Source organism: Amphibalanus amphitrite, unplaced genomic scaffold (assembly GCF_019059575.1).
Source record: "Amphibalanus amphitrite isolate SeventyFive unplaced genomic scaffold, NRLGWU_Aamphi_draft 000015F_arrow, whole genome shotgun sequence".
In the NCBI taxonomy this organism is placed as follows: Eukaryota; Metazoa; Arthropoda; class Thecostraca; order Balanomorpha; family Balanidae; genus Amphibalanus; species Amphibalanus amphitrite.
The window spans coordinates 1803236-1827295 of record NW_024881511.1 but is presented as its reverse complement, the minus strand read 5'-3'; the positions used below and the strand labels follow the sequence as shown (position 1 = coordinate 1827295).

Below are 24060 nucleotides of genomic sequence, written 5' to 3'. Positions count from 1 at the left end.
TCCTGAATTATTTTGACTGCATATTTTGAGCACCAGAAAATTGTTATTTCTAAATGATATATTGCGATGCTGATTGAATGAAAAAATTCATCTTCATTAAAAGTAATAATACAATAAAACATCTCTTTTGAGTAAAATGGCTGATATCACTTATTCGAAACTGGGGTTTCAGATCATACTTCGGCTGATTAGGTTAAAACAAAAACTGCTATTGCTCACATTTGGTAGAAGGGCAAAGGACAGGTAAAAGGTAGCAGCATCTGCCGGTGGGCTGGCGGCGTGCACAAGGGTGTGCCGCCCATGTAATTGTCCCATTAGTGGACACGTGACTGCACAAGGACCAGACACCATATTCCCTCAGACGCCCCTCTGCCCGATCGAGCTTCAGAGAGAAAACGTGACCCTCCCCAGCGCCGAAATGGGCCTTACTGTCAGGATTAAAGGCGTTCAGCTCTTGTTTTTCATTCATTTTTCCCGAGAGGCCTCATTTTGTCGGCTTTGAGACGAAATCAAAGGGTCCACAGAGGTCCAGAGAGAAAGTGTCCGGTACAATTTCTTCTGAATGAAGAAGGTCGTGATACTGTTTGTATCGGTCCTAATAGCCCCACTCAGCTGTGGAGAGGGACAGGCCCGGCGAGCCGCGGCTGCCCCAGGCGAACGGAGCGAGAGGCTTCACCGTAAGCCGTGCCGAACGACCGTATACCAAACGGAGTGAGAGAGGGATAGAGAGGGGAGAAGTTGGGACAGAGACCGAGAGAGAGAGAGAGAGAGAGAGAGAGAGAGAGAGAGAGAGAGAGAGAGAGAGAGAGAGAGAGAGAGAGGGGGAGAGAGGGAGGAAGGGAAAGAAGGTGACCGAGGAGGGCTAGGAGAACCAAAAGAATAGTCAACGAATTCAGTTGCAACCTATCAAAACGACTCGAGCTATCCCTTTGGAGCAACGGTACAGCTTGGCCGCATCTAACTAAGAAAAGAAGAGCATCTGAAGTGGAACCTCCCAGAGTGCACGCAGTACGGGTAAGGGGCTAGCAACTCCTAAGATGATTAAGTGGATATCAGTTTCCAGATCGGGGTCAGAGTGCCAACTTTGGAAGTGTGCGTAAGGCGCCTCAAAACTCGGGGATTTATTTACACTGATAGGATAGCTGACACTATGCTGATGGCTATATAATTGCCGACCAAGACGATTAATTACAATAAACACCTCACGGTGGCGGACACCAGGCGCAGATCGAGCCGAGATAGCCGCACACCAGCCTCCTAATTGTATTCAGATAATCCATTCTGGGCGCTTAACCGGCGTCCCAGCCTGCTAAGGGCGAGGATTGCCTTGAGCTGACGAATGCCTTCTCTCTGCTGATCCGTGGGCATCAGACCATTTCATCTTAAACGATGTATTCAAATACGCCAAATTCTATCTTAATTAGTGGTGGGCATTCCGCGGTTTTTATCTGGGCTGCGGCCCGTGGCCGGCGTGTTTTTCGTCGCGTGCCACCGTGGAGATGTGATCGCCAGGTCGCCAAGGTCGCCGCAACGTGCCGCGCTGTGGCGGGCTCTCTAATGACGCGCCTTTGGGGACGCCGCTCGCGCCGGCCCACCGATCCGCCGCTGATATTGGATAAAAAGCCGAGTCGCCGCGGCCGTGGGAGCTGTCTGCTCGGCAAAAAGCCGCCGGCAACGGGCGGGGAGCGCGGAAACAGGACAGAGGTGGACGTGACGTCACTGGAACGATCAGCTGACGGCCGCCAGGGTCTGACAGACGTCCGGCTGCTCCGCTCCTGGAATTCGCTGCTGCCGAGATTCTGAAGACAAAAAGCATAATGATCCAGGCTGCAGATTTGCTCGTATCATGTTTCGTGCTGAGGTGCAATTCCTCGGGTTTTCACTGAGAAGATTCGAGACCATTTTACAATTTATGAGGCTTCTGTTGAACTTTTACTGCTAAAGATGAAGTAATAATCATAAACATCGATCAAGGAAATGTTTATATGCGCGCCTGTGGCTACGTCTTGATACAAAGCATAGATTTGTCTTATCGGCGTCATCCCCCAAATTTTACTCACTCTCGTGCTATCTGAAACGTTCAAAGAGGTGTGATAAATCAACACTAACCTCCCTTCGCAACATCAAGATTCAATAACCGAAGCCGTAAATGGAATTTAAGCGTCGAATGTGTCGGTCATTACAGTATTTTCAGAATTACAAGAATAAGTGTCATAAATCTTGGAACTGACTTGCGGGCACATAATCGCTGAATTCATCGGATTATATGCATGGATAAGTCTTCATTCCTGAATAAGCAAACATACGTACCCACATTGCATTTATATTTGTATAATCCAGCTAATGAGTAAAAAAGCTTAAACAGTCAGTTATGAGTAAATGATTCAGTTATGAGTTACGAACAACTTTAATCCAGTTACGAGCAGAAGTACCTATATACAGGGTGTCCGGAAATTATTTGCCCCTCCATCAGCTCGCCGCCATAATTAATAAACAAACAGCCCCCGGGTCATGGTTTATTGACCGATTTATTCCCTGCCCTGTCCTACCCATTCCCTCATCCGCTTTGGTATTCCATAGATCAAGATGTCCGGAGTATTCGCGCTGATGCTCAGCCACACCTTTCACACCTTCCTCTAAAGCTCGTTTTCTGTGGGAGCTGGTTCAATCTTGCTGAGCTTTTCCTTCATGATTCCCCATAGGTTTTCAATTGGGATTAGGACAGTGGAATCGATTTGACTTCCCGCTTCATTCCAGTCTTCACCATAACTTTAGCGCGATGACGCTTTGTCAAAGAATTTCTTTCGTCACAGTAGACACCACGTTCAGGTGCGAGTATGCGCCTGCCAAACGCCGGCCCCTGGCGCATCTCACGTGTCAAGGTCAGGTGACCGGGTTAGGTCACGTGACTAACGGACAGCTGTGGATAGTCTTAGGCACAGTTTTAGGAAATTTTCAACAGTTCTTAAAGCGCACAGTGGGTTTAGCTGAATGAATAAGGGGCACCCTTGTTTCCGGACACCCTGTAACTAAATGGAACTCTGCGGCAGAAATAGTGCAAAAAACAAAAAAATGATGCAGACGTATGCCATTCATCTCGCATCATTTTCTCCATGCACATTGCACACCGAAACACTGGCCAAAGCGCTGTTCTTCAGGCTGATACGAAACGTAAAACCCCGCTTGGTGCTAGCCTTCTATGCAGCATCCAGGTCCCTCAGCTGTCGTTATGTTCGCAGCACGCATTGAAGTCTCCAGATGCTCTTCGAGCCGAACGAACATGTCTCTGACACGCCGTCGAAGCGGCGGCAAAAAACGAGCACCAGGCCGTGTCAGAAAAACGCGGCTGCCGTTGGCTGCTGTCAGACGCGTCATATAGCGGGCGCGCGGCACGCCGTGCGCCGCGTCTGCCGCAGTGGGGCGGCGCCGGCCGGCCGACCCGCACCCCTAATTGCCGCGGGCCTGTCTGCCACCACCGGCGTGGCGTGAGATGAGGAACAGAGCGGAACTGGGCGGCGGGGAGGGGCGGTCTCCGTGCAGAGTCCGCTCCATCACCCATCGGTCGGCGTCCCACACTCGCCATGCGGGCGCCGCTGTCCGACGACAGGCCGACCAGCCCGCCTAACGAGCCCCGTCGGCCCGCTCCTCGACACCCGGTATGCAAATGTTGTGACACAGTGACATTGGACGGAGACGCTGTCCAGCGGCACCGCCTGTCAGTGGAAGGAACGGTGACTGACAGGACACAGGACAGGACAGGAGACAGGGCAAGACACAGGGCAGGATACAGGGAGGGACACAGGACAGGACAGGACCCAGGACAGGTCACAGAGCGAGACACAGGGCAGGACACAGGACAGGACACAGGACAGGACACAGGACAGGACACATGACAGGACACAGGACAGGACACAGGATAGGACACAGGACAGGACACAGGACAGGACACAGGACAGGACATAGGACAGGACACAGGACAGGACACAGGACAGGACACAGGACAGGACACAGGACAGGACACAGGACAGGACACAGGACAGGACACATGACAGGACACAGGACAGGACACAGGACGGGTCACAAGACAGAACACAGGGCAAGATATACGGGACCGGGCACAGGACAGGACACAGACCTGGACTGTGACCGAAAAAAATAAGAAATCAGTCAATTTCTTATTTTCATTATGAACCTACTCAACTTTTCTTACATGTTTAGGTATATTTCTGAGGTCAGGTCAGGTTCCTACCGCCTACGCATGCTGACCTGCTGAAAATAATTGGCATTCACCGCTTGATCGGGATAAATCAGGATGAGCGGCAGATTTCAGAGTCAAGTCAGCCATGTCAAACACACGATGCCCTGCTCGTCGAATTCATCGTGCTCTATAACTTAGCCACTGCCACTTATCTCAGACTAGGCTCGTAAAAAGAGCGCTAAAGCGACTAAAGCGACACGTGGGAAATCCACCGTATACCTAAAAATAATGAACACTTCAATCAAAAAATAAGAATGTAAAACATATCTTCCATACAATGTGGATACATTACAGCAGCTTAGCAGTTTGAATCAACTTGGCATTCAAATCCAGAGTAGTTAATTGCATGACGCCGCGCGTTTGCGTAACTTATTTCTACAGCCTACGAATCAGCGTGCCACAGGAACATGCAGGCCACTGCCGTCTAAGGAGCATGCGACATGGTCGATGACAAGCTCGATAGGTTCTCTCTCGTCGGCGGCGTCCCAGGTACGCCGGGCCGATCAGAGCCCACCCCGAGGCCAGTCAGAGCCAGAGCGGGCACAGCACCGGCCACTCCCCCGCACAGACGCCGCAGACTTGCCCAACCGGCATGGAAAGCTGCACCATTTGCATCGACGTGGCGGCGTGGTGGTGGCAGCGTCATCCGGCGCGCGGCGTCATCCAGCCGGCGTCATCGGTTCGTCGGAGCCCTTGACACAGATGCGGCGGGCGGACGGAGCGTCCCCCGACAGGCAGAGCGTCCCCCAACGGACAGGCAAGACTGTCCATGGGCCATGGGACGGCCGACGGAGAGATGATACCGGAGTTGTTGCTCTATCAGTCTCTTGTTAGTTGTCATGCTCCTGTTGCGCCTATCGGCTGCCAAAACAAACACAAACCCTTGAAGAGCTTGACAACTGACATGGTTATAAAAAATATTCAAATTTCGAACCGGTGCAACGGGATCGGCGATGACGATAATTCTGATCTGTTTATTTGTTTGTAGCGCTAGCGCCTTTAACCACGGTAATCCCTCGAGCATCATGAAGAATCACGGTAGCCGCCTGAGCAAATGGTCGCACTTCGCAGTGCCATTGCCAGAGAAGGACCATGATGAAACATATGTATATTTGCAGCTGTGATGCATGCTGCGCTCCAGCGTGCAAACCTACAAACGGACATCCCAGGTAAATCCACTGTTGCTCAGTGAAGGCCATGCATGAGCTGAGACAAACCAGACCCAGGACCTTCAATGCGAAGAGAGTAGAAGTCTAATTTCCGTTTTCCGTTTAAGCTATCGGCGATTTGTAAGTTTTATTTATCAATCAGAAATAAATTCCTCATTTTAGCCAAAATTCAAAATCAATACCTAAACCAAGTTCTGCTCTGTCATCAATTGTATTCTTATGCAGTAAATGCATTGGAGAAATGGCAAAGCCTGGAGCCACTCCAAACAATAAACAACAAACACGGATTTTTGCGCGAGCCCCTACTTCGGTACTGTTTTAACTTTTGAACAGGGATCCACATCGAGGAGAATCGATCGTCATGATGACTTGCAGTCCAATGCTAATTACAAGAATGCTCCAAATCGTCGTAAAAGGGACGAGAGAAGAAACTGCGCTATCAAATACACCAATCTAGAGTCACTATGTTTGACGAGTCATCATTTAAAATTTCGTTGGGAATATTAAAAGATAGCGGGTTAGCAAAGTCCAAAATCCATTTATAGCAGCCCCAAAAACTAATTAAAATCATCAATAAAAACCAGAGCTGTCACGATCTCTCGAACCGATGGCGACTAGTGACTCACGGATGCTACCGACCCGCGGCGTCGAATGCTGGCGTCGGATCAGATAACAGTGCGCCACACACGCCGCCACAGCGCCACTATTGAGCCGCGCTGTGGCGACGCCAATCGGCGCCATTAATCGTCTGATTAAGTCGGCGTCGCGGCATTGAGTGGCGCCGGCGCACGCGCCGCGCGCGGCGTGATTCAGGTGCGGCGGCATTCAGCGGCGCACGCGTCACCTGCGGCGCGCGGCGCTGAAACAGAGGCCGGCCGCGTGGGGACGCCGCCCCGTGGGAACGGCGTGCGCCCCAGGCGGGATGGGGTGGCAGGTGACAGACTGACGCCGCGCCAGGTCACTGGACTGATGGAGGCAGGTCGCTGGTCTGACGGTACCAGCCACCAGGTTATTGGACTGCGATAACGGATCACTGAACTGTCGGCAGGTCACTGGACTGACGGTGACAGGTCACTGGACTGATGGAGGAAGGCCACTGGATTGCCAGTGGCAGGTGATGGACTAACGGTGGCAGGTCACTGGTCTAACGGCGGCGGGTGACGGACTGACGGTGGCAGGTCACTGGACTGACAACGGCAGGTCACTGGACTGGGCTGAAGGTGGTAACTTACTAGATTTTCGACAGCAGGTTACAAAACGAAGGAGGCAGGTGACTTAGCGGTCGGCGGCTGTCACTAAATTGACGGCAGCAGAAAACTGGCAACCTGGAGCACCTCGAAAGTCTGTAGGTACAATCGAGAGGTCTTGTTTGCTCTTTGCTTTGTCTCATCGACTTCATTATAACTATATAGTAGACATACGTCTCAGTATCGTTAAACAGCATCAGCCTATCTACTACCCAACGAACAACGATAGAGTTTCATCTGATTTCCCGATAAGCGGTGACTTAATTAGCATCATACAATATATAAACAACACAATGGGTAATACCCATTAACATATCATCATTCAGTGTCACTTGCTGCATTATATGTAGATCTTTGTTCTCATAGAGAAAATATCAAATTTCAAGGTACCCTAGCAAAAAAACGCAGCAAGATGTTTGAAAGCTGTCACCAGATAATAAAATAAAAGAGCGAATCTCGTATGATGCGGTGTTTAGCAATGAAGCACGGTGGTAAAATATTTGATAGCTTTTTCCCTGAACATGGCGCAGACCCAGACCTTTTTCATGTATGAAGGAGGAGCTGGGCGGGGCGGGTGTGAGAGTGCGAAGGGTGGCCGCCAGCCGCGGGTTGATTTGGCCAGTCCTCCCCTCCGGTGTGGTCCCTATTTATGGCAGTAGTTATCGCGCCGGTGGCCGCACGTGGACAGCCGAGTTACGGCTCGCACCGGCTGTATATAAGGTGGCAGAAAGGAGTCTGGCCAGCGGCACCCTGTGTACCGCCCTGTATACTGCCGGATTACACGCCAAGTAGTGTTGAGCAGCGAGCCTATGATCAGAACTGCACAAGACATACACACATTAAACACACCATGCTGCTACTCTGCACTAGCCACTTTGATATATATGGGTTCAGGGTGTGTTGGGCCGAAGGCTGTGCCTTACAAGGTCTGTTGGAATGTATAGTTCTTGAGGTATGCCTGCAAACTAAATAGACATGTGTAGCATATTTAGGATTAGAACGATTATGATTCGAGTCTCGACATAAAAAGCGACTTTCCTGACAATATTGCTGTCATGCCTTTCCATCGGGTTTTCCATCCACTAAAGCCCATTATGTGTGCCCATATTGAATCTCTTATCAGTGATAAATGCAACCGTATAGATCTTTATAAAAGTTGACCTGATTAAAGATATGTCTCCGTTTTCTGTCTTTGGTCACTACAGCGTTCGGTTTGGATACCCTCCAAGAGACTATTACAAGAGAAATCTTTGACATTAGAAGAGGAATGTTGTACAATGCTGAATGGACGCCGTCCCAATGACTTGGGCCCCTGTTGGGCCGATGGCGGGCCGTCCCCGAGGCCTCTGATGCCGGTACCGGCCTATCGTCCGACGCACAGGCCCCGCGTCAAATGCCTGATCGGTCACTGGGCCCGACCGCTGCTCAAAGCGCGCCACTCGGCCGCGCATCCACCGGAATGGCCCGCATTCAGGGCGTCCCCGACCGTCGCCAGTCGCGACCCGCCCCCGCGCCGCGGCCCGCCTCCACACACTCAAATAACTCTTTACAGCTTTTCTGCCGCCCAGGTCACGCGTTAAAACGATCGCGCCTTCCTCGACTGAGCGCGACCATAAGGCAATTGGTGAAATGCGTTTTATGTCGGTGAAGCGATCCATCATAAGGCGGAGGCTCGCTCACCCTCTAACTCATCGTCCCGTACAAAACGGGACGCCGGCCGCGCCGAGCTAAAATAAACATATTCTTTCACCACGGCCGACAAATAATTATGGAGATTCTGAAACGGAACGAATGAAAGGGACGTGGAGAACGGAGTGGCCTAGACGGGACGGCTAAAGCAAATACGCCGTCTGAGCACGGTCTGAAGCCTGATCTATCTGTGGCTGAGCTAATAGGTCAGCGCAGATATATGTAGGTCGAATAAAGAGGGCTGTGATCTCCTATTTCTCCGATTCAGTAGGGCTTCCTTAGAGCGAGATCTTCTGTCTCTGCGACACTTCTCTCAGCTCCTCTAAGCCAGAATATTCGGCGTCTCTGGGGACCGCCTGTCGGACGGCTATGTCCTCATACACACTATAACGAGCGAGGCCGGGATTTGGGAACAAAACTCACATGACGTCTCCCAACTGCCTATGAGCCGTCCACTGCGGCGTCGGCGAATTCGACGGTTTGAAAAGATCGATGGAGAGTCCGTTACAGAGCATCGCGACTGCTATTCTAACGCAGTCTTGGTCCACAGAAACGTTTGTATTAGTGGCAGCAGAACAGAGAACTGTAAAAACAGCGGAGTGAGTCCGAGCTGCCAAAACATGCGCCGCGATCTCTAATGTTCCTTGTCTGTGTCCGTTGACTGTCCCTTGCCGTATGCCTATCCCGTAAATATCCTGTTCTTGGCAGAGTTATTCTTCCGTCAGGCAGGCTGTCTCAGTCCTCATGGTGCGCTCGTTTTATCATTTCGTCCATTTCTACTCCCTTTTAAATAGAGAGCGTTTTCGGTCCCCGACAAAAACGCTCCAGCGGTATATGATCGGGGTGCTCCACTCACCACTGACTCGCATGCCGGGCTAGGTCGGCAGGGCATCCTTAGTCCTGGGGAGCATAATTAATGCCTGAATTGTTTCACCATTACGTGCATGAACATCTTGCATGACCTGCATCACTAGTGTGTATGCAATGCTAATTCAGTCCTGCAGAAAATAACATGTTACATACACTGCCAAGCATGGCAAATTAGGGTAACACCCCATTACCATCCGTCAACATGGCATAACAGCCGCACCTGAATTATCCTTCGGTTGCAGTCCTGGCGGGCAGATGTCAGCACGCCGTCGGCCAATAGCGGCGGAACACCTTTAATTAAGGGGGGAGGGGGGCACTGCCGACTTTTGGTCCCATTCTTTCCAATGAACGCCCATAGGGCTAATGTTAAAATGCCAAAATCAAAGGGGGGCACGGTGCCCCGGTGCCCTCCCCGTTCCGCCGCCTATGCCGCCGGCCATCCGGCTTCTACCACCTTAGTCCTCCCAACGGCACCCCTCCTCCCAACACACTGCTGTCTGCCCGTCAACCCTTCTCCGGCACTTCGACTTCATTCTGCCAACCTTACGCAGAGCCGGCTTCACAGGATCTACCGAGTATGTAAAAAGTAGTTATGCCACATCCTAGTGGGATGGAGACCCATTATGCGTGGAGTTGATACTCTTTGCTTCCACAGATCAAATCAACGTCGATCCCCTCTGTCAATAGCGGAAGGGAAGCCATCAACGGACACCTCAGTTCCATCTGTTCCGTCAGTTCCGGTGGGTCACAGCAGCTCCGTCACGCCGGACACCATAGGTCCCATCGGTACCACGAGCTCTGTCCAGCCACAGCAGCCCTCATGCCGGACACAAACCGCAGTCCGTGGCGGCGATTCACTGACATCCGCCCAGAGACGACAACGGGCAGCGGAACGGATCGCATCCCGACCGCCGACCGTCCCGAGCGCACCACGCCACTGCACCAGAGTGCAAATCGCGCAGCCGGCACAATATCCGTCATTAATCAGCGGAATTATCGGCTTCGGCTCTCTTCCGCCTGTGCGCTCCGCTAAGGAGTCGTCAGCGGCCTGGCCGCGTCCTGGAGAGCGGCGTCGCGTCCGGAGCCGGCCCGGCCATTCAGACGTTTCCAGGCCAATTATTCGGCGGCGCTCGTCTCGGGAAGACGCACTGGCGGCTCCGGCGCGCCCCCGCCGGCACAAAGCGCGCCAAATGAGCTGGCGCGGCGGGGGCGGCCGGCCGCGGCGCGCGCGCCGCTGGCTCCCGGCGGTAGGACCGGAGAGCGACAATGCTGAGCTGATTAAGTCGCCGAGCTGCGACTACCTGTCTGTCGGCGGGAGGGCGGGTGACGGCAGCACAGCGCCGACTACCACTGGTGGTAGAGCTCTCAGTCCTCTGTCACTGGGCATGGCGCGGCCCGACAGACGTTTTTACAGCGGTACAGCGGCTGTAGTGTCCACTGTCCACCCAGACAACGGGCTGATGAACAGGGACAGATGTATTGGGTACCGGACGAAGACAGAATGATGAGCTGGCACAAAGGTACCGGGCTGAGACAGCTGACTGAGAAGAGAGGAATGATGCAGTGGGTATGCTATTTCAAGACAGTGGAACGATTGTACCGGATATGGACAGTGGAATGATGGCGACTGAACGAACTGACGAAGGCAGTATGGTTCGTAGCGGCAGACTGGACTGATATACTGCAGTGCTGGCTGCTATAAGGGACTGACGGGGTGATGGCGCCGCTATGGTCCGAGCGACTCGGTCCCATGGCTGAATGGCAGCGGGGAGGGGGAGGGAGGCGCGGGTGGCGACGGGGACCTGTTCAAACCGACCCGCCGTTCCGCTGTCGCCGGTCCTAAATCAGCGCCGCATTCACACCCCTGCACGGCCGTCTTTCAGCACGGAGCGGTGCACCTCTTTCAGGGCGCGGCCCCGCCGGCCGACCCCTTCCATTGGGCCTTTCACGCGGCCTGTGGCGCCGGTCAGCTGACGCCGAGGCGGAAGGAACCGTCGGGGGGGGGGGGGGGGGAGCGTCGGGCAACGACAGCATCTGGGTCACTAGAGATGGGTCTGAGGCGTGGGCTGTCAGCTCCCCCGCTGAGGAAGGAAGCTCCACTGCAGACAAAAAAATCCTGACTAGCGTTTACCAACTTCATGACTGATACACAAGAAGAAGGAGGGACGAGCTGATAAGAAGACATTCTTCCGAATCAAATTATTTAACTGCGTCTAGTAGCTTGCGCGTTTTGAGAGAACGAGGCCTAATGAGTGAAAACCAGGACCAGAGCTTGATGCCACATTGCCTAATTAAATCTGACGACTGACGAGGTCTTTCTCCAACCTCCCTCCTCCAGTCATGCCCTGCGGTATGTTCCGCGCTGTCCTCCATCTCTGCTCCCGTTCTTTGATCCGACCAAGAATGTTTCATATGCGACACTGTTCAATGTCCTCTCCTCTATACTGCGAGTACAGAGGGGACGCAGCGATCGCAGGGAGGACGCCCCCGCGGGCCCATGTCGGGAGACCCGCGCCCAGGCCCCACTAATCGCTTCAAGACGCTCCTCGGCAAACAATGCAGCCCCGGAGGCGCCCGACCCGATACGATGGCCGATATTCATCAGACCTTTGATGCTGTCCCAATATGGTAAGCGGCAGCCGGGCGCCCGTGTGCCCTCCGATCAACTATTGGCGTCTGGTATGTGTGCGTAAGGCTCTATCTCAATCTGGCATCTCCGGCGCGGTGCGAGCAAAAACGGCGCACATTCGGCCCGTATCGACGGCGCGCCTGAATGCTCTCCTGCATTATTCGATGGTACAGCGCCATTATTCGTCTCTGCCGCGCCAGAATCGGAGCAGGCTACCACCGGAGCGGCGCTAAATACCGGCGCACAAAAACGGCGGCCGGCGCACGGAGCCCGGCGCTCTCCGACCGGCGGACCGGGCGGCGGGGTCACAAAAACCCGGCACGACCCGCGCCCGGCGGCCCGCTGCCGAAACAATGGACTCAGCGCGCAGGCTGACCCCCGCAGAGAGAAAAATCAGCACGTGTAATGAAGTGGGCCCTACGACGGCAGGCGGAGATGTAAAAATCAATATGCGGTTCCCAGAACGGTTTGGGTGACATTGAGAAAAGTCAACGGCTGTAAGAAATTGCATGCAGATTTCTTTTCGGAGTTATTTCACTCGGGCGGAATTCCTTTTCAGTGTATTCCCAGAAAGCAGCGTGAATAATTAACTGTTGATTGGGGCCTCCAGTCCCTGGGGATCCAATTATCAGCTACCGCCATGTGGTATGTTAAAAGAACCAATAATTGGCAAACACCGCATCACCTAACTAATATAAGGGGCAGAGCTAAAATGATTTTTCTCAAAGGTCAGAATCGGTCAGAACAAAACCTCGTGGCATGGTGATGAATTGGACGGGGGGTGGTCGGCGGACGGCACCAAAACCAACAGGGTCCCACTCGGGGGCCTTGTTTTTGGCACCTCCCGCTGGGCCCGCCCCGGAACGGAGGCCCGGCCCGGGCGGACACCTGTGGACGGCTGCCGCGAGACTCACGGCTCAGAAGACCTGTCTCCAGCCGTCATTGATCTCTGCTACCCTGATCGCCGACCAAATACACTGGCATGGTAACACCGCGAGAGACAACATGGTGCCAGCTTCGCGGGATCATGCAAAGCATACACATGCAGCCGAAAGTCCGGTTCCCCTAACTCTGTGTGAGGTCTAATGGGCCCCCATGATTTAAACCGATACGCTGGTCTTTGATGGTCCATATAGATTAGGGCCGAAATTCCCCTTTCCGATAGCGTGCGTCCATTGTCGGCGGGGTAAATATTGGCCCGATAGCGACCCGGCGCTGTTGGACAAACTCCGGCGGGGCGGCCTGGAGCCCGTGCCGGCCGGCGGGGAGCCGCATTGTTTTAGAATTGGCCGTCCGATCCCCGCCGGTCAGTGTCCATTCTCCTCACCAGGAGAGAACTGTCCCCCACCGTCACTGAAAACAGCGCGGGTCGGAACGGGCAGGCGTCCGTCCGTACCCGAAGAGCCCGGCGCAGAGCTCGGTCAGGCACGTGCGACGCGCCACCTCCTCACAAACCCCACAATTGCTCGCCGCTGTACCCCCAACCGAGAGGCAGCCGCACCAAACAAGGAGCTTGAAAGAAGCCGCCTCTGTCAAATTGAAATGTGACATTTAACAGACGATTTTCAGCATTTGAGGTTGAGGAGTATTTGTTTCAAACCACCTTCTGACTGCTGACTGCACCTGGGATGGAATGTTTCTGCGGTAAACGGATTTTCCCTATTACCCACATGTCGTTGAAATAATTTGCGGCTGGTGATGTGCGCCTCATGCGCAGGTGGCTGGTTTTCGCGAGGTCAATTTCAAAATTGAGATATGCCACTCATAAGAAAGCTATTGTTATTTTACGTGTACCTAAGTACAATTCTACATACATATACATGTAAGTACTAACTGTAAGAGTTTATCTCTAGCATATATGTGACTAGTTAAATGTTAATGAGCTCATCATTTATGCATCCAAATCGTGTCTGGTAACACATAGGTATCCGCGGCGATCAGATATTGACAGCGTCCCTAGAAACATAACATGCTATCATGCTACTGAAAATAAATGACTTAATGAACGGAAATGTCGACATTCCACAAATGCATACAGCAATCAACATAATCGCAAAGCTGAAATATGTGTGTGAGCTGTGAGTGATTCCTGCCGACAAAGTGGTCCTGTCAATTGCATGGTTCTGTACTCTCATCCAGTTGCTACCTATTGACGTTTAGTGGACCATAACCTAGCATTTCAAAGAAAACAAATGCCAGACATTGACGAATAGGCGTGAAAAATAGAAACAGATCAAGCGATGCTTGTGGTCTACTTGCTGTTTGCGGACAGGGTAAGACGACGCATTATAGTCTGCGGTCTGAATCCCGAAGCAAAGCCCGGACGAAGGGCCAGACCTATTGCCTGGCTAGTCTGTGCTCCAGAAAATACTAAACAACGCGGCATGTCTTCTGTTCTGTCTTCTCTGGGGCACTGGGCCTTTCAAGGAGAGCGCCGGGATTATCCGGTGTCGGCTGGATGTATCATATTCGCGGAGACAGTGCCAGACGTGCACCGCCCGGCCGGTAAAGGGTCGCCTCAGGTTCAGGGGAGGATCGCCCCGGTCCAGACACAAGGGTGCCAGGGGAAAGGGCCGGTTTCTGGCCACACACAGCCCGTGCGCCATTGTGTCTGACCTTTTAAACTGCCCCATTGGTGGGCGTCCCTGTGTTCCACCCCCGGCCTTTTCAGACACGAGCGGCGCCCATCACGCCCCCTTACCCGCTGACCCAGCTGACACTGTCCCGGCATCGCGAGCCGAGTCGGCGTCTTACCTTATCGCTGTCAAAACTTCAGGTGTGAATTTACGATGAAGCTTGTATGTTTTCAAATTGACTCCTGAAACAAAATAAAAACGTGCTAAGCATAATCAACATTTGGTTGGCGACGCCTTTCGTAACGCATGGTGACAGCGTAGTTCAAAGTTAAAAATCATGAGAAATTACATAAGGCTAACGCAATACCGGACGCAGAGTCAGCATAAAGCTTGAGAAAACGCCACATGTCGGCCTTATCACATCATTTCAGAGTCATCTTCCACCGAATATGCGCGCTTTCAGCTGAGTCCCGGTCGCTTATGTAATATGAACCGTATCTGTGTGGCTTCGCAGGGGGCACTTCTCCCACGGCAGGTTTGATACCGAGGTGATCTGGCGCGCCGTGGGTCGCCAGAGCTCCACTCTCGTCTCAGTCATCGTCCCCTACAGATCCTACGACATGGGGTTCCGGGCCATCCCGCTGCTGCTGCCGCTGCTGGCAGTGCTGACGGACGCACTCATTCTCCTGCCTCCGGAGACGCCTGGCGTCAATGACACGGCGCTGATCATCGTGCAGGGAGCGGACGTCTACCCGGAGCAGTACCGCGCACTGGGGTGGGTAATCGGACAGTACCCCGCGCACTGGGGTGGGTAATGGGACAGTGTACCGCGCACTGGGGTGGGTAATGGGACAGTGTACCGCGCACTGGGGTGGGTGTACTGGGTACTGGGATCTCCCAGTATGGTACTGGGATAGTGTACTGGGACAGGGCACTGGGAGCGGACGTCTACCCGGAGCAGTACCGCGCGCTGGGGTGGGTAATGGGACAGTGTACCGCGCACTGGGGTGGGTGCACTGGGAGATATGGTACTGGGATAGTGTACTGGGACAGTGTATGTACTGGGACAGGGTCCAGGGAGCGGACGTCTACCCGGAGCAGTACCGCGCACTGGGGTGGGTAATGGGACCGTGTACTGGGGTGGGTGTACTGGGAGATATGGTACTGGGATAGTGTACTGGGACAGTGTTCTGGGACAGGGCACTGAAAGAGGATGTCTACCCTGAGCAGTACCGCGCACTGGGGTGGGTAATGGGAGATATTGTACATACTGGGATAGTGTACTGGGACAGTGTACTGGGAGCGGACGTCTACCCGGAGCAGTACCGCGCACTGGGGTGGGTGCACTGGGAGATATGGTACTGGGATGATGTACTGGGACAGTGCACTGCAGGGAGCGGACGTCTGTCGTCTACCCGAAGCAGTACCGCGCACTGGGGTGGGTAATGGGATGGTGCTTTGGACTTTGGAGTGCAGGTGGTGGACGGGTAGCCATGGGCTTTGGGATATTGTTCAAGCACCAGGTAGTGGTACTGCAGTATACCGAGAGCATGACGAGAAACGGTGCCTACTGCATTACGGCTTCCATTTACCACTTACATCTCCTGCGCAGGCTGGCGATTCAGAGCGCCACGTCCATCTCGCTGTGGGTGGCCATCCCGGAGGGGTTCGTGGGCAACTACCCGAACCCGGTGCAGCTGCCCGGCCTGGCAACCGACGCGCTGGCGCAGCTCGCGGACGCCGGGATGCCGGGGGACGCCCCCGTCTTCCTCTCCGGTCATAGTCTCGGCGGCATCGTCGTTCAGGGTAAGTCACCTCACCGCGTCGACGAATTTAGTTACTAGTCAATTGACTCAGTCAGTCAGTCGGTCAGTCAGTCAGTCAATTAATTAATCAGGAAAACAATCAGTCATGAGTCAATCATTCAATTATTTAGTCAGCATGTTCGTTTGCTTGTCAGGCGCCTGTCCTCTTGTCCCTGCGTCCGCTGCCCGTCTATTTAAACATCAGAGGTCTTTCTTTCGTTTTTTCCCCAGTGTCACCTGTCCGTTTGAGTCCACGTGTGTATGTTGTCAGTCTATTTCTCTTTATATGTATGATCTGCTAGTTCCCGCGTCCGTATTATTTGTAACCCGTATCTTTTGCCTCATGCTTTTGCAGGTTACGCCGAGGAGCAGGCGGACTCGCTGGCCGGCCTGCTCATTTTCGGCTCGTACCTGACCGACCGGCCGCTGGCCACGTTCCCCATGCCGGTGCTGCACCTGGTCGGCACACTGGACGGAGGACAGGCGCGGCCCACACGCATGTCAAAGACCTACTCCGAGCTCGTGGCGCTCCAGGTATTGAGACGTTGGTGGTGTTGTTGTTGGTGGCGTAGGTCGTAGGACGCGTTGCCTTGAATACACATTACACATTATGATGTACTATTATAGACTAAATGTTTTCGAACCTGAGGTCACATTTATGGTGTCTTTGTTGCATACCCGTTGACGTAAAGTTCTGCCGTTGCTTGTTTCCAGGCTGAGGACGACTCGGCCAACCTGCTGAAGCCGGTTATTCTGCTGGAGGCTGTGAACCACGCGCACTTCTTCAGCGGCGAGATCCCGCCGACAGTCGCCGCCAACGACATCCTCTCCGAGCTGGACGCCGACGAGGCCCGGGTGCTGATCGGCGAGCGCTGCGCCGCCTTCCTGGCCATGAAGTCTGGCGGTGCCGACGAGGCGTCCCGCCGCCTGCTGGTCGACGATTACAGCGCGACGGGCGAGTACCTGGCGCCCCTGTACGAGCTTCAGGAGCAGGAAGCCGACAGCGACGACCGCTCGCCCTGGGCTGAGAAGGCGCAGCGGTACATGTTCAACGTGCTGGACGAGTCGGTGACGGTGGACATCCAGAGCTACCACATCGCCAGTCTCAGTGACCTGGAGCACGAGCACAACCAGCTGAACATCACCGGCGAGCGGTCGGCCGATCTCTCCATCTTCTCCTCTGTGGAGTTCCCTCTGGACCCGGTGGACGCTGCGCCGGGGCCCCACGCCAGCTCCGAGCTGGCCGTCAAGATGGTCTCCCAGGAGCTGCTGGCCGCGAAGTTGCCGGTAGGCCAGTTCGGTGACGTCCGCTCCTGTGCTGATGTTAATCAGATGACGCTGGCGGCGGCGGTGGAGGCGGCGCCGCCGGCGGCTTTCGAGCGGTACCAGCGGCGCGGTCTGCCGGTCACTTACCTGGAGGACCACCAGGCCGGCGCCGGTCCCCTCTGGGTCCAGGAGAGGCTGCGGCTTCACTACAACGAGGACGGTCTCGAGATCCAGTCGGTCGCCATCAAGACGGCGCCCGATTCCATTTTCTACGGCGGCAGCAACTACTGCAAGCTGCTGTCGCCGACCCGTGCGCTCGAGTACGTGCTCATTGACAGTCTGAAGGGCACACAGCCCTAGGGTGCGAACTGCTGCTAATGCCAATTGCAAAGTGTCATTGTGCTATTGCACGTACCACCTCCAGTGCGATGATAGGTATTTTGTAAGATAAGTTATTCATTTGTCAAAGTCATGGGTCTGTTTTGTATGTAACATATATAAAATGCTTTCTAGGAATAGATATGTGCCCATGTGCCGTCGCTACCAGAGTGTAATAAACGTCCAAGGAATGAATAATTTGATTTGCGGTATTTATAGTGATTTGTAGCGTACAATTTTAATACCCTATCCAATTAGGGCCCGTATGAAGGAGACTGCTCTTCTCCTTCCGGCCCTCATCTCCCCCTTACCTGTCGGAATGAAGCGCCGATATGGTATGGCGCCACCACAGAGGCGCGGAATGTAAGGCACGCACCTGGCGGCCGACCCAGACCCCTGCCAGTCGCCCCAGTACGCCACCCCGAGTGTTTATTTCCTGGTGGGAGTGCTGCTTCCTGCCGGGTCTGTCAGTCCGGCCTACTGACCGACCCGGAGTGTATTCCGGGCTGTCCATCACCGCCGGCGCCAGCTCCATCGGTAAAGGTATCACTCGACCGACCCTGAAAGCTGGTTAAATACCCTCTGTTGGTTCTACGGTGTCGTCTGCCGACGCGGTGCTCTGCTCCAGACAGCCTGACCCACAGTTGACCCGAACACAGCGCGGTGGCGCCGGATCTCCCGGGTCGGACCCCCTGAGAGCGGAGAGGGGGGGAAGGGGTTCGCGGGCTGCTGAGGGAGCAGAATGGAATGCGGCGAGCAGGACAGATCGTGTGGCGATGCCGGCCAATTACAGGTGGTCCTGCCACGCCGCCGGCTGGGGGTCGGTCGCCGGTCGACCGAGGACAAACATGTTTTCGGCCGGCCGGACAGTGGTCACCGGCGTCTGGGCGGCAGGTCGGCGGCACCGACCGGTCAACTGAGCAAACACCGGCCGCGGCCCCCATTCAGCCCTTTAAGCGGCGCCCAATCGGTGACCCGGCTGTCGGGCCGGCCGACCGACAAAGGCGGCCGGTCGCGCCCCCGTTCGGAGCCACTGGAGCAGCAGGGAGCCGCGCTGGCCGCCGGCTGTTTGCGCTGACCGGGCCCCGGTCACCGGCCGGCCTTTCTCGGCGCCCAGTGGGACGTGACCCGGTACATTCAGCCAATTGGCCGCGCAGAATGTCGCCCAAATTGGTGGGAAACGGGGCGCGCCCTCAAAGGGTTGGCCCACGGGCGGCCCGAGCCGCCTTCTCTGGTTTCGGCCCCCGCTTTGTGCCGGTTCGACGCGCTGGTGTTCGCTCCCGCACCTCGGGTCGGCGCGGGACGATTTATCGCGATAAATCGCAGCCGGACGCGGTTCGCACGTGAACTGATCACAATCAGCGCCACCGCCGGCTGTGTGCACGGCCTATTCTCGGCGAACCGACAGCAAAACTGCAGATCGGAAGACCACAATACCGGCACAGAACAAGGGAGATGCACCTCACACTTTCAGACGTGGACGTTCACACAAGGTGAGAACGGTACGAAGGGTGTCGCTCACACGGCTCAGTCGCTCGTGCTTTAGTTGTGTCGCTCTTGTATGTCTGAGTTGTTCCTGCATAGCATGGCAGTGGGAACCAATAGATTCACAAATCGCTTACAACCTTTTGTGGATAGTTCCCCTTTCCTGAGGGAGAAGGAGACTGGAGAAGCTATGTTGTAATGGTATAGATCAGGTACCATTTTGACTGATAAGAAGCGCACCATAAAAGCTACAACATACATGCATTCCATTCGACGCCTTGCTGCGTCTTGTCAAGATGCAAGCGAGGTAAGTTACGGACAGTTAAGGTTAGCGGCTCAGTGGCCTGCACTGACCTGGATAGACCGGTTTGGAGAGGTGCTGTAGAATTAGTCACGGTGCATGGCTGAATGCTACCAGCTCGGCTGCACGCGCTGTTTTACACGGCTGGCTGCTCCAGAGGTGACGACGACACCAATGCTGTCATCGATCAGTCATCGTTCAACGGAACCAATCAACAAGTCGCCGGTCTGAAAAGCAATGCGCATCACTTGAGTAATTCAAATTGGTTTTGACGAGCGAGCATGTTAGTAGATTAACTAGCGTCTTTTTTACGCTAACCTGCCACGCATTAATCACTTAGCCCTTGCTGGATCTATCGGTTTATTACGCACTCGGCAATACACGCATGACGCATAGCTGATAGCACCCCGGCAGACGGGGAGAGAGGACGGGTACAAATCCCCTTGTCGAGTGGCCTCTTACTGTTAGCTATAGCTCCGCGGCAAAGCGAGCGTGTTCGAAGGTAGCAGACGCAGCGATTGGTGATCAATTTTAACCCGCGCCCCGCTGGGGGTCCTGGACTGGATTTTCACGCCCTGCTGGGGAAGGGGCGTGTCAACCCCCCACCCCTCTTCTAGCTCGGCTCCTGGGCCACGTAGCGACACGGAAGCACGTGCGCTGCTATGAGAAACAGCGACTGGTATCCGATTTTAAAGTCTCAGGTCAGTCGGTGACCTCTGAGGTCAGGTCCAGTATAAAGTAGCCAAAGGCACGAGATCGGTTTTTCATAAAAAAAAAATCGCCAAAGACGGCCGCAGAGCTGCGATTTTGGCATCATCGTGCACGCCTCGCTCAGGAGCGTCGACCATTTTTTTTTTTGTTCGATGTCAACATAAGGTGTTGACCTCGGTCAAGGTCAGGTCAGAGCTCCCTAGGTTACGAAGTTGGTCGAAAGAGGGCATATCGCATATCATTCAATTTGGCAGGTCTTCTCGAGTCCATTGGTGGCTTTGCCGACTCGCTAGCTCAATTTGATCGCGAGTTATTGACGAAAAACTCTTAAGGCCCAAGTGACGCCATAAATGACGTCACGCAAGGTCAACAATGAAAAAGTGAAGTATCGGACCTTGCAAGGAGTGCATGAAATCACGATTCTACTGTGTGATTGAGACAGTTGAGACAGCTTGAGACAGGCCAAAATAGCAGTTTTCATTTTTCCCCCATTGACACATAATGGTGAGATCACTTGACCGATCGACCTCATGTGGATGTGACCTTTGGGAAAAATCCGAGATATGCAAGTTGTGCCGAGAACTCTGGAGAATACTAGGTCCTGTATGTTTAATTTCCCTGTAAACACTGCTCTGGCACTGGGACCGTGCGAAGTTGCGACCGTGCATCTGAGTACCGTGCAGAGGTCACTTATGCCGACTGCCGACTGCCGTCATAGGTCAGTGACCTGATCTGACCTGGAAATGCGGTTGATTTCATAACACCCGGCATGAATCAAAGGTCAGGTATGTCAAGTTTCAGCTATTCGCCGGCGTTTCAGTTATCGCCGGCATTTTCGGAGCCATGACGAAAAAACTATGGGTAGGGGCGGCACCTGCTCCCCCTCCGCCGGCGAGGGCTAACCTGACCTGGTGACCTGACCTTAAGCGACCTCGCTTTGAAATTTTCACAGCATGTGTGGAAAAGAGACATGAAAGGGCGTTATCCAAACGCCGTCATCCCGACCGGGCGCACGTTAACTTTGACCGGAAGTTCTTGACACCTTAGCCATAGGTAACAGGTTCACTTCAAAGGTCAATGGCCTGGCCTAAATTGAAAATGCGGTTGTTGTCAGAAGATATATATACCTACATATACCTACATCCCGAATGAAAGGTTGGATATGCCAACTTTCAGCTATATAGGCAGGTTTCAGCTATCGAGATAATCTTCATCCGTGTTTTGAACATACATAGAGTCATCCCAATAAGTTAACAAGTTACAAGCGTTAAAGTTATACACTAGCGTCTAAAGTTGAAAACATGGCAAAGTCACCCCCGTTTACGGTACCTATCTTTTTCGCAAGTTAGTTCTCAGCATGGTTATAAGTTATAACGGCAAAGCCCTATCCGCTTACGTGCCCATCGCGTTTACGCTCCGCATGCGAAGCGGTCTTTAGGCAAAAAATTCCGGCAGGCGGCTATTTTTCTGTTGGCAAAACTGGCTCAGATCGCATTTCCACCGTTTACAGGCATTCCAAGAAATATGTTGTAAAATCGAGCAAAAGGCATGCTATTGAAAATCATCGACGGAGACTTATTTGTCTATTTTTCTATTGGAGGTCACTGATACCAGGTCAGGTCACAGAGATCAGGTCACTGAGGGTCACAATATGAAGGTGTCGTGTGATCCATGTTTTATGGTTCATTTAACATGACAAATGCGATTATGTGGGGTTAGGCGACCTGTGAGGCCAGTTAACCCGCGCCCCGTAGGGGGGGGGGCCGAAACGGCCCCCCCTGTCCTTTTCGGTCGATATCTCCTAAACGGCTGGAGATATCGCCACCAAACTTTCAGGACCCCTCCGGGCATTAATTTTACACATTGTGTTCAAAAATTTTACCAGAGGCTATGATAGGTTGGCCACAAATGACGTCAGAGTGACGTCATGTTCTGTCATTTTCGACCGAAAAAAGACCTTCGCGAGAAGACCTTTCAGGACTACAGCTTTGAAGATACAGAAAAATGATCAAGACATAAAAGGTGTAGAATTGACAGGGCTACAAAACTACTATCTCGAATTTTTGAAATTTTTGAGTTTTGACCCCCAAAAATCAAAAAAGCATTTTTTTGGATATATTCGCCAAAAAATCCAAAAAGTTTTTTGAGTTTCGAAAAAACCGGAATATATGTGATAGTGCCTACCGTCTTCTATCTACATACCAAATTTCAGATCGATAGCTCGTTTTTTGGCCAAGTTATAGCGAAAAAACTGTTCAAAAATGATGACGTCAAATTTTCAAACTCAATTTTTGGCAATTCTAGAACTCGTAGAGCAAAACGAATACCACCATTAGACTCCCCGTGACGAGCTGCATCGAATCGATACCCATTTTATGCAAAAATATCAACTTTGAAATTTGACCTAATTTGACCTGACCTTGACCTGACCTTCACCAAAACGTGACCTAGGCTGGCCCCAAATGCTGCCTAACCCACATAATCGCATTTGTCATGTAAAATGGACCATAAAACATGTATCACACGACACATTCATATTGTGACCCCCGGTGACCTGACCTCGCTGTGACCTGACCTGGTATCAGTGACCTCAGATAGCAAAGTATGTGTTTGACGAACAATGTACCATCGATGGTTTTCAATAAATTACCAATTTACTCGCTTTCACAGCACATTTCTTGAATTGCCTGTGAACGGTGAAAATCTGACCTTTGACCTGACCTGTGACGTCATCGGTTTGACCTAGGTCAATGAAATTTGGTCACAAGGTAGTTCCCGGGTGGGGCTATCGAACTCCGTTTGAATTTTGAAAATCGGCCGGTAACTTTCCGAGATCTTAGGGGGGGGGGGCCGAAACGGCCCCCCCCCCTACGGGTGGTAGGGTCCGCCGGTAGCCCTACGGGGCGCGGGTTAAGGTTACGTTCTAGTGAAGGTCACGTCAAGGTTAGGTCAAGTTGATTTCGAGTTGATTCGAGTTGATAGGTCAAGTTGATTCAAATTTCGAAGTTGATAGGTACTTCTAGACTCTAGTTCTGCATATGGGTATCGATTCGATGCAGCTTGGCATCGAATCGATTTTGATTTCGACAGGCAATATTTTCATGAGGATGCATATTGCATGAATTTTGAATCGTCAATACTGATGTCTGATACGACCGCAAAAATAAATTTTGAGCATGCCGTTTGGTAAAGTTTCTGCTGGAAAGTGGGAAAGCCCTTGCCTGAAACAGACTCATTCCGCAGTCAGGAAATCGCTTATCGCATGCGAGAGCCTATTCAAATACATGGAAGCACGCTTGCATCAATTGCACGCACCTCCCACAAGCGATTGATGCGAGAAGAATTATAACGTATTTGAATGCATAGGCTCACGCATGCAATTTCCTGAACGCCGGAGAGTCTGTTTCAGTCTTTATTAGCCCGGTACCAGTGTCGAATTCGGTCAGCATGTAGCACCAGCGCGGGCCAAAGCCTTGGGCCAAAGCATGCGTTCTTACCAGATCAAATTTCGGACTGCTGCAAGGCCGGCGGGGCTGCTGATCCCCAGGATCATTCGGGTCGGGTCGCTCGGGTCACCACCTGACGTTTCAGCTTCCTCACCGCTTGTTTAGCGCCCTCGCTTTACTTGGCGCCCTCTATCACAACGCTTAGCGCACCATCTATCGACAAAAATTGA

General features: G+C 53.1%; 1 protein-coding gene and 1 long non-coding RNA gene across 2 annotated transcripts; one reads left to right on the top strand and one right to left on the bottom strand.

The window, feature by feature from the left end:
* Nucleotides 1-4201: 4201 nt before the first annotated feature.
* LOC122386241 lies at nt 4202-24045 on the bottom strand. Its single transcript, XR_006257356.1, has 4 exons — nt 23882-24045; nt 19727-19900; nt 14617-14680; nt 4202-5119 (listed from the first exon to the last, which is right to left on the bottom strand). It is a non-coding gene; the product is annotated as an uncharacterized LOC122386241 (long non-coding RNA).
* On the top strand, nt 15010-18085 carry LOC122386225. The gene is made up of 4 exons (XM_043375223.1): nt 15010-15213; nt 16051-16244; nt 16599-16777; nt 16958-18085. Exons 1-4 carry the CDS (start codon nt 15059-15061, stop codon nt 17867-17869), a joined length of 1440 nt encoding a protein of 479 aa, XP_043231158.1. The 5' UTR covers nt 15010-15058; the 3' UTR covers nt 17870-18085.
* Nucleotides 24046-24060: the final 15 nt, after the last annotated feature.

Bases quoted from the DNA above. Each gene is read 5' to 3' on its own strand.
- LOC122386225 (XM_043375223.1), top strand. From the start codon at position 15,059: ATGGGGTTCCGGGCCATCCCGCTGCTGCTGCCGCTGCTGGCAGTGCTG. The intron at 16,245-16,598 runs GTAAGTCACCTC...ATGCTTTTGCAG, and splicing joins CGGCGGCATCGTCGTTCAGG to GTTACGCCGAGGAGCAGGCG. The intron at 16,778-16,957 runs GTATTGAGACGT...GCTTGTTTCCAG, and splicing joins CCGAGCTCGTGGCGCTCCAG to GCTGAGGACGACTCGGCCAA.